The following is a 10261-nucleotide window of genomic DNA, read 5'->3' as shown; positions in this document are numbered from 1 at the left end:
AAAGCAAATCCATGGATCAAATCCAACAAAACTTCATCACACCAACAAATCACAAAAAAATTTGGGGCTATTTTGGTGGGGATTTTCAAAATTGGGGAAGAACACAACAAAATCAAGCTAGAAAACAAGATGTAGGGGCTCCAAATCCGTGATCAACGTGACTCATGATACCAAGATGATGTAGGGTAGAACCCTAGTGGCCCGATCTTTCACGATTGGAGGGGATTCTATGAAGAACGCGAAGAACACAAGGGGAAACCACGAGAGAATCAATCAAACCAACAAGATTCGATTACACATGTGCTAGATCCTCGAAACACAAAGAGATACACGATCCGAATCCAACAAGGGATGATACATAGGTAACACGTTCTTCTCCGTGAGGAGGTCTTGCCGTTAGGGGTCTTGAATCCGCTTGGGGGGATCTTCTCCGTAGAGGTCGTGAACTCTGATGGAGAAGTAACCAAGTGGATGAGCAAAGATCTATCTCTAATATGAGCTATCACATTGCTAACCCTAACTAGGAGGAGGAGGAGGACGTCTATTTATAGTCTTAGTGCAAATGGGGTGAAGTGAAGGGGTACATGGGCCTCGGGCACGAAACTGTGTGCAGACAGGTACCGGACGTCCGGTGGGTTCCGGTCGTCTGGTGGCTCGTGGGCGTCCGGACATCCGAAAGTCGCCGGACTTCCATCATTTCGGCTCGGTTGAAGTGGCACCGGATTTCTGAAGATGGCCGGTCGTCCGGTCACTTCAGACTTCCGCTGATTTCATTCTGTTGGGGACCTGCTAGATTTCCGGTGGATCCCGGTCGTCCGGTCGCTGGGAGTTGTTGGTCGTCCGTCCTGGACGGATGTCCGGCCGCTGTAGCATTCACTGGCCTGGCTTCCTCTGTCTGGCGTGGCCTTCAGGGACCGGACGTCTAGTCTGGAGCGGTCGTCCGGTGGCTGCAGCTCTTCTTGCAGCTCTTCTTCTTGTCCCTCATACTTGGTGTCCTCGCCGTCTTGTCCGTTGGATGTAGCTGCTCTGTGGCCTTCCTCCAATTACCTGATCACACATAGTATTTCCGCTTGAGGTAGTAGCCATGTCGCATGTGTAGAAAGTGGTAGTTCGGAGAGGAGCGAGTTCACCTTATCTTCGATAGCCTTTGCTCGAGCTCTTGTCATTGGTCCAAGTGGTGTCATGGGAGATGTCGATACGTCCATGGGGATGACTGTGGGATGCTCCGCATCATCTTGTTTTTAGCTGTTTTTGGGAGTTTGTTTAGAGTTTGTGACCTACTTAGGAAGACAAAGCGGCTGCGGTTCCTTGAAGATGGAATAACAATCTCCCCGCCTAGCTCCCGTTTCGGTGATCCATCTAGAATCTTCAAAGGGCGTGTGGAGGTGTGTCTTCGACGGATCTCACGAGATTCGGTCGATGCTGGTCTTCGGTGGATCTGCTTGGATCCAATCTGTGTTAGTCTTTGTTCGTGTCTCTACATGTTGAATCCCTTCGATCTATACTTTTTTTTCATCGACAACGGTTGTTGTTTTGGTGCGCCGGCCCTACAGGGTCTTAGCACGATGACTTCTTGACTGCCTACTACAACAAGTTTAACCCGGGTCCGGTGAGGGAGGGCCAATGATGGCGGCACGCCTCCGGCTCGCTCTAGTAGTTGTAGTCGTCGCTAGGTAGTCTATAGACATGGATGTAATTTTTGTTATTTCTGCACTCTTTGTACTGAGATGACATGAAGAATACATCGGATGTTTGCTCGCAAAAAAGCCATCAACACTACATATATCTATACCTAGCCATATGTCGGCCGGTCCGGGTGTAACAAAGCCCGAAGAAGAAAACATAGGCCCGGGCCCAGCCCGATAGTCGATCCTAGATTTCAGGCCCAAGCCCGGCCTGTCAGTGAAAAAACACGTATTTTCCAATGGGTTTGCCCCCTCCCAACTTGGTATAAAACAGTGCTCGAACCCATACTATATACCCAGTCATCTCCACTAACTTATTTATCTTAATATGAAAGCATGTTACCTCATCATATAAGAATGGCCATAGTGGGAGTAACTTCAAGAGTAACATAAGCTCCAACTCAGCAAAATTGCCTATGTGATATTGAGTTAATGAAAAGAGACATAAACTGAGTAAATCATAACAACACGTATCCCAAGACAATACTACCTCTGTCCGGGTTTATAGGGCCGGCTAGCACCACATAGCCATCCGTTTGTATTAGGCCAACTCCACCGCGTGACCCATTTTTACCCCAAATTGTCCGTTTGTGTCCGTTTGGGATAAAACGGACAAACCGAACGACCCAACGCATGGGAGCATACGGACGTTTCGTCCGGTCTGTGTCCGCTTTTGCCCCATTTCCAGACCAAAGTTGCTCTCGGTTTGGGGCCAAAGCAGACAGAAAGCGGACGTCTTTGCGTCCTCCTCGTCCGTCTGTGTCCGCCGTCGACCCCACCTGTCATACTCTCCTTTTCTATACATGGCCCACCACGCGCACCCACCACCACTTCCTGCGCGTGGGACGGCAGCGGCGTGCGCGCGGGACGGCGATGACGTGCGCGCGGAAGGGTACGGCGGCGACAAGCGCGCGGGATGGCGGCGGCCTGCACGCGGGAGGGCGCGGCAGCGCGCGGGACGGCGAGGCAGCGGCGAGCTCGCGGGAGGGTGCGGCAGCGGCGAGCGCGCGGCACGGCGAGGCAGCGGCGAGCTCGCGGGAGGGCGCGGCAGCGGCGAGCGCGCGGCACGGCGAACGCGCGGGAGGGCGGCGGCGTGCGCGCGGGAGGGCGCGGCAGCGGCGAGCGCGCGGCACGGCGAACGCGCGGGAGGGCGACGAGCGAGGCAGCGGCGAGCGCGAGGCAGCGGCGAGCGCGCGGCGCGGCGAACGCGCGGGACGGCGGCGAGCGAGGCAGCGGCGAGCGCGCGGCGCGGCGAACGCACGGGACGGCGGCGGTGTGCGCGCGGGAGGGCGCGGCGAGCGCGACAGCAGCGAGCGCGCGGGGCCGCGGCGAGCGCGCGGGACGGTGGCGGCAAGCGGGCGAGGCAGCGGCGAGCGCGGCGGCGGCGAGCGGGCGGGGCAGCGGCGAGCGCGGCGGCGGCGAGCGCGCGGGACGGCAGCAGCGTGCGCGCGGGAAGGCGAGGCAGCGGTGAGCGCGCGGGACGCGGACGCCGCGAGTCGGACGCAGGGCCGGTGGTGGGTCGCCGGACGGCCGCGGAAGACGCATGCGACGAGGAGGTGCGGGGGCGCGGCCGTGCGGGCAGCGGCGAGCTTGGGCGGACGAGGCGGGCACGGGAGGAGCGAGGGCACAAGCACGGCGACGCGTCGGGCGCGACAGCGGGCATGCGGTCGCGACGGGAGCGAGGGCGTGCATGAGCAGGAGCGGCCGCGGCGGCGAGTTCGCTATGCTTGCTACGTGTTTGAAGAAATGACACGGGCGGACGGGTGAAATGGGGTGAAAATGAGGTAAACAACGCTGTACGGAGCGAGTTTGTCCGGCCTCTGTCCGGTATTTGTTCTTCTTATCTCTATCTCATATGGATAAAATCCAGATAAAATGTGGTGAGTTTTAGGGTCGTGCGGTGGAGTTGGCCTTAGGCCGTTCGTTTCGAGTGCCGTTCACGAGGGATCCTTTCATGTGAAAAGGTAGGCTGCATATAATGTTTGCTCCATGACTAGTGCTGCTTCAGTTGCACGTGAAAAAGACGGACCAATGCACATCAAATCAACATAAAATCGCGAAAGTACTTTGCACACGATGCTTTGGTGAACGATACTAGAATGATTGCCCAATTCAACTGGCTGGAGTTGTTTAGCCTTGGCTTTGGATGATAGGATTTAACATGTCATCTGTATTTCGTATGAAAAATGTGGTGTGTGAAGCAGTGCTCTAAAAGCGAGCAGAACAAAAGATTTTGCATGCGCGTCTGCTCTGCCTTGATCTTGCCGATGCAGTCGACGGGATATAATCCCGGATGAAGGTAGTATGAGTCTATAAACTGATTGCATGATACCATACTTATATTACTACCCACTATAATAATGTGTATATTAATGTGTATGGTGGTAACATAGGCAGGATAATGTGTACATGTTACTCTTAAACTTACTCTTCACTATGGCTAGCCTAATTATAAATAAGTCCCATCTCAACACACATGCATTGGAAAAAACCCACCACAACATTCAACCATGCATGGAAAAACGTTTTCCATTCAATTATTTTGTTTGTATTCAATAAATATTGTTATGAATATACATAATCAAATATAGTAAGTCATACATATTTTAAAAATTAATTATGATATTATCAACCTAAATTTTTATCAACCGCTTCCCGCATTAAAGCGCGGAGTATCCTTTAGTTTATACATCTCCTATTTCTTAAGGCTATGGCACTTGACAGATTTGGCTTGAGCCTGCACCCTTTTTTTTTGAACTGTTAGCGTGGAGCAACTTGAGTGACGTCAAATCTTTTTGGGATCATTTACTGCACCATGGGCAGGATAGGCGCACCCTCTCACCATGCTCGTTTCGTGGTAGATTTGGTAGAAGAGAAACTCGCTAGTGTTCATAGACAAATCGTCATCACCCACCATCATCTTGGCCCGTATACGAAACGAGGCAGGGCAAGGGCTAAACATTTGGGTAACTATATGTTGGGGGAGTAGGCTTTTTTTTTAACACAGTACATACTTAAGCGCTCATATATAGGCGCATACACTCACTCACTTATCCTATGATGCACACACACATTTTACCCCTATGAGCACATTTAAAAGACTGAGCCGTCATATTATCACACCGCCGGAAATTTTGAAATAGATTCAGGAATAATGCGAGCCGGATTTTTTTTTTAACACAGTACATACTTAAGCGCTCGTGGATAATTGGCATTCGTCAGACCTTATGTCCGTTATCCAACCATACAACTACAAGACATGCTGTGTGCAACGCAGCACATGCGAAAAAAATCAGCCACTCGTATAGTTGCTGACACAAACGCTTCACCGATCGTACGTGCATGCATGCAGCCGTACCATTATACTACTGCAGCTAGCGAGCACATGCATGCGCCGAACTAACAACAGCCGGTCCGCGCATTTGCAAAGCGCTACAAGCCAATGGGGGAGGCGGTGGCAGGGAAGTGAGCGACGTGGTGGCTGCAGCTAATCTCCGGCGCCGGTCCCTGCGGCGGCGGCCTGGGGGCGCCGCCGCCGCCGGTGCACCCTGACCCCCTCAGGAAGGCCTTGCAGAGCCCCGTCCAGAACTCGCGGTCCGGCTCGCCGCTCTCCGCCGTCCTCCGCGCGTCCTCGCCCACGCACCCGTCGATGGTGCTGTTGTTGACGAGGCGGTTGGTGAGGTTGAGCAGGATGTCGTTGGTGTACTCCGGGTGGCCCTGGATGCCGAGGGCGTTGTCGCCGACGGCGAACATCTCCACGCGCGTCTTGTCGGAGTAGGCCAGCACCTTGCCACCGGGCGGTACCTCCCACACCTATATCAATCAAGCAAGCGCACCCATAATTGATTAAGACATTCAACCTCATCAAGATAAGTAAACTTACGAACATACTGGAGCGGGCTAGCTGAAGAAATGCAACATCATAGGGTACTATATTTGCAAGTGGCATGGTTTATTGAGTAACACGTCAAAAGTCAAATCCCAACGAGTTGGTGAAAAATATGATTAGATGACACAGCGGCCTACAGCTACATGCATGCATGACAACTTTTAATTACGAAATAGCTCGACGAGCACCGTCAGTTGTCACGTGCAAGTGACATTTTGCCAAAATATCAACTGCGCATTGGTATGGCAGGATATTTCAAGAAAACAATTGAGCGTTTAAGCGCCGACGGCTACTACTAGCAGCTAATTAACTACGGAAAATATACCTCGTCTTGGTGAACCTCGATGATGGAGGCGTTCCGGGGTGGCTCCACGGGCAAGAACTCGAAGGGCCATTCCAAATCATCCACGAAGGTCACCTCCTTCACCCCGACGTCCCAGCCGCTGGGCGACCTCCCGACCCTCCCGCCCAGCGCGCGGCACAGGGCCTGGTGGCCGAAGCAGACGCCGAGGACGCGCTTCCCCATGGCGTGGACGGTCTGGAGGAGGAGGCAGAGGCGGCGGACCCAGCACGGGGCGCCGTCGCCGTGGGCATCGTGCGGGCTGCCGCTCACCACGAAGCCGTCGTACAGGCCCAGATCCTCTGCTGCCGGGAACTCACCGTCGATTACGCGGTAGCAGTCCCACGCCTCGTCGGGTTCGCCGGAGCGGAGGGCGCGGAAGAACACGTTCCGGTACCCGCCGTGCGCCTTCCTGGCGTAGTCCGAGTCGTTCACCGCCAGCAACAGCGCGTAACGCCTGCCCGCGCCCGCCGCCGCCACCGTCATCGGAGCGAGCTGTCGGAACTCGGAAGCAAGCGACGGAGCTATATAGCTAGCTCAGCTGGCACTGGCAAGATAACTGAGGCTACAAGTGTAGGTATACCTGCCACTGCCACTCTGCCAGTGTGCTCTGTTGCGGTGCTATTTATGGAGGCGGAAGACACGGTGTGGCTGAGCCACGAACGTGGAATTGGGTTCGCGTCGCGATCGCTTATGGAAAACGTGGTGGCGATGCCTCGTTATTGAATATTGTACAGATGCTCGCCGTCGATCGAGATGGGCAACGATCGAGCTAGCGAATCGACTCGAAACCGCATCATAGTGGCTACCACCTCTGTCCTAGTTTATTAGTTTCTCTTCATAATTTCTGTTAATTTTTAATCATAATTTAACTAACAAAATATTAATGCATGTCCAAAAATTATATAGTTGGATTCATATTTGAACATGGTTTCCAGTGACATAATTTTTAATGACAAGCATTATTATTTGTTAGTTAAATTCATGGTTAAAATTTAATATTACTAAATACGAAGAGGATCAATAAATCAGCCCACTGGCCATTAGTTTAGTGCTAGTGGTAACTATGGGTGCGTAATCACGTCGACGTCGCGCGCGAGGCCGGCGCGTGTGATTGACACGGAAATGGCAAAACACGAGGCATATAGCTCGGTGGGACTCTGTAGCTTTGGCAGCTCCCCGCGGGAATCACTCAAGCAACATCAGTCAAGGGTCCACGCCTACAACCAATCGACGACTTCTTGGGCGATGGACATGATTGACGGTAGCGAGCAGAAGGAGGACCAAGTCTGTGTCATTTTTTGAAAGGTTTGTGTCATTTTATGTGGGGCTTGGGCTATGTGATCGGAACGAAACGCAAGAAAGCATGGTGAACATGACCGCACGATGCAGCCAGTGAAGTGCACAGTAGATGTGGCGATGGACCTGCCTTCGTCCGAAGAAGAGAATTGTATGAAGAAGGTGAAATTAAAGGTCAAGTAGAAGCCACCAGGTATGCAAGATAATAGGGGACTATGGTGTCCTGATCTTTTGATGAGATGATAGTTATCGATTTTTGTGAAGCCGACTTTGACGATCCGCTATGACGTGCAACGCCGTTGCGCCTTAACAACCGCTAAATCAACTTCGAAAGGTTATTGACCACATGAAGAATGATCAACCTGACCACGAAGGTCTAATCCATGCAAGGAATCGAAGAACAGGTAACAAGTAAGAATTATTGATGAAAGTTTGGTCTTGGACATAAACGAAATATATGAAGTTGCAACTATGGATAACTTTTAACTAAACAACTAAATCTAAACAAGCCCTAATAGCTGTATTTATGTGGGGACAAAGGAGGATTTCGTCCAAGACTACTGAGAAATTGCTTATACGGGAGCTCTCTCACTAGTGGCGGGCAGGGTGTCTTGCCACTGGTAATCTTGTAAGATACTAGTGGGGGGCGGACAGGAGCATCCACCACTCATAATATGGTCCTAGATTGCCCATGGGCAAACTCACCAAGGGCGAGTACTTACTCGCGACGGCCATTGGTATATAAATAGCAGCAGCCCGAACTCTTTTCATGAACTGCTACTAGTAATATGGGCTCCAATTTGACCCAACTAGCTGTGGGGCAAGCCTCATTAGTGGTGGTTCCTTAGGGCTGTATGCCATTGGTATATTTTAGTACTTTTTTGGTGGTGGTGTATATTTTTTGTTTGGGTTAATTTGATAAATGCCACTCCAAATCTGGCGATTCCGAGAAATGCCACTGCAATTTCCAAACTTTGAAAAATGCCATTTCATGCCATTTCTAGTGGCATTTTTCGAAATCTGGAGTGGCGTTTCTCAAAGATTGCAAAAATTGCAGTGGCATTTTCAAACTTTGAAAATTACAGTGGCATTTTTATGAATCGTCATAATTGGAGTGGCATTTATATAATTAACCCTTTTTGTTTTTATAGTGTATTATCTATTATGTTTTATGGTATTGTATGGAAACCGATTTAAATTTTATAGGTTTCGTTATTTGCTATATTTTAGGCATTTTATGAACAAATTTTATTTTATGGGTCTCATGCGGAGATGTCAAGTCATGCGTGTAGCCGGCAGGTGTTGCATGGTAGCTCTAGCAGAGGTGTCATGTTCTGCATGTTGCTGTTGGATCAAAGGTGGTGCAATAGTGACTGCAGATAAGGCGGTATGGGACACATGTCCTCTGATATCCCGTCCTATAGTATTCGGCTAGCGAGGTGTCGATAGCCAGACAAGTAGTGATGATGGTAGAGGCGGCTTCAACGAAGAGCATGCGAACTGATACGTCTCCAACGTATCTATAATTTTTTATTGTTCCATACTATTATATTATCGGTTTTGGATGTTTTATATGCATTAATATGTTATTTTATATTATTTTTGGGACTAACCTATTAACCTAGAGCCCAGTGCCAGTTTTTTCTTTTTTTCAGTTTCGCAGAAAAGGAATACCAAACGGAGTCCAAACAAAATAGAACCTTCGCGATGATTTTTCTTGGAAATCAAGTCGGAAGAGCCACAAGGGGGAGGGCGTGCCGGGGGGGGGGGGGGGGGGGTAAGGCGCGCCCCTGCCTTGTGGGCCCCTTGTGACTCACCTGACCTAATTCTTCGGCCTATATATTCACATATATTCCCAAACCACCAGAAGTATTCACGAAAACACTTTTCCACCGCCGCAACCTTCTGTTCCCGTGAGATCCCATCTAGGGGACTTTTCCGGCATCCTCCCGGAGGGGGATTCGATCACGGAGGGCTTCTACATCAACTCTATTTCCCTTCCGATAAAGCGTGAGTAGTTTACCACAGACCTACGGGTCCATAACTAGTAGCTAGATGACTTCTTCTCTCTCTTTGATTCTCAATACCATGTTCTCCTCGATGTTCTTGGAGATCTATCCGATGTAATCTTCTTTTGCGGTGTGTTTGTCGAGATCCGATGAATTGTGGATTTATGATTAGCTTATCTATGAATATTATTTGAATCTTCTCTGAATTCTTTTATGCATGATTTGGTATCTTTGTAATTCTCTTCGAACTATCGGTTTGGTTTGGCCAACTAGATTGGTTTTTCTTGCAATGTGAGAAGTGCTTAGCTTTGGGTTTAATCTTGCGGTGTCCTTTCCCAGTGACAGTAGGGAAAGCAAGGCACGTATTGTATCGTTGCCATCGAGGATAAAAAGATGGGGTTTAAATCATATTGCTTGAGTTTATTCCTCTACATCATGTCATCTTACTTAATGTGTTACTCTGTTCTTCATGAACTTAATACTCTAAATGCAGGCAGGTGTCGGTCGATGTGTGGAGTAATAGTAGTAGATGCAGAATCGTTTCGGTCTATTTAACACGGACGTGATGCCTATATTTCATAATCATTGCCTTAGATATTGTCATAACTTTGCGCTTTTATATCAATTACTCGATAGTAATTTGTTCACCCACCGTATTATTTGCTATCTTGCTCTAGTGAAACCTATGGCCCCCGGTTCTATTTTCCATCATATAAGTTTCCGATCTACTATTTTGTAATCTTTTACTTTCCGATCTATAAACCAAAAACCCAAAAATATTTACTTATCGTTTGTTTAGTTTCATCTATCTCTATTAGATCTCACTTTTGCAAGTAACCGTGAAGGGATTGACAACCCCTTTATCGTGTTGGGTGCAAGTTGTTTGATTGTTTGTGCAGGTATTGGTGATTTGTGTGTTGTATCCGACTGGATTGATACCTTGGTTCTCTAACTGAGGGAAATACTTATCTCTACTTTGCTGCATCACCCTTTCCTCTTCAAGGGAAAACCAACGCAAACTCAAGAAGTAGCACGAAGA

At 49.7% G+C, this 10261-nt stretch overlaps 1 protein-coding gene across 1 annotated transcript; it reads right to left on the bottom strand.

Annotated features, from left to right (window-relative positions):
* Positions 1–4875: 4875 nt before the first annotated feature.
* On the bottom strand, positions 4876–6507 carry LOC125513826 (gamma-glutamyl peptidase 5). The gene is made up of 2 exons (XM_048679035.2): positions 5900–6507; positions 4876–5498 (listed from the first exon to the last, which is right to left on the bottom strand). The coding sequence occupies exons 1-2, from the start codon at positions 6398–6400 to the stop codon at positions 5118–5120; spliced, it is 882 nt and encodes a 293-aa protein (XP_048534992.1). The 5' UTR covers positions 6401–6507; the 3' UTR covers positions 4876–5117.
* Between the last annotated feature and the right edge of the window lie 3754 nt (positions 6508–10261).

The sequence above is a fragment of the Triticum urartu genome, chromosome 6A (assembly GCF_056163025.1).
Source record: "Triticum urartu cultivar PI428250 chromosome 6A, HENAU_Tu73, whole genome shotgun sequence".
Classification (NCBI taxonomy): Eukaryota; Viridiplantae; Streptophyta; class Magnoliopsida; order Poales; family Poaceae; genus Triticum; species Triticum urartu.
The sequence above is the reverse complement of the archived record's forward strand: the minus strand, read 5'-3'. Positions and strand labels throughout refer to the sequence as shown.

Excerpts from the sequence above, each read along its gene's own strand:
- LOC125513826 (XM_048679035.2), bottom strand. The coding sequence starts at position 6,400 with ATGACGGTGGCGGCGGCGGGCGCGGGCAGGCGTTACGCGCTGTTGCTG. Across the intron at positions 5,499-5,899 it reads TCGAGGTTCACCAAGACGAG|GTGTGGGAGGTACCGCCCGG; the intron begins GTATATTTTCCG and ends TGATTGATATAG.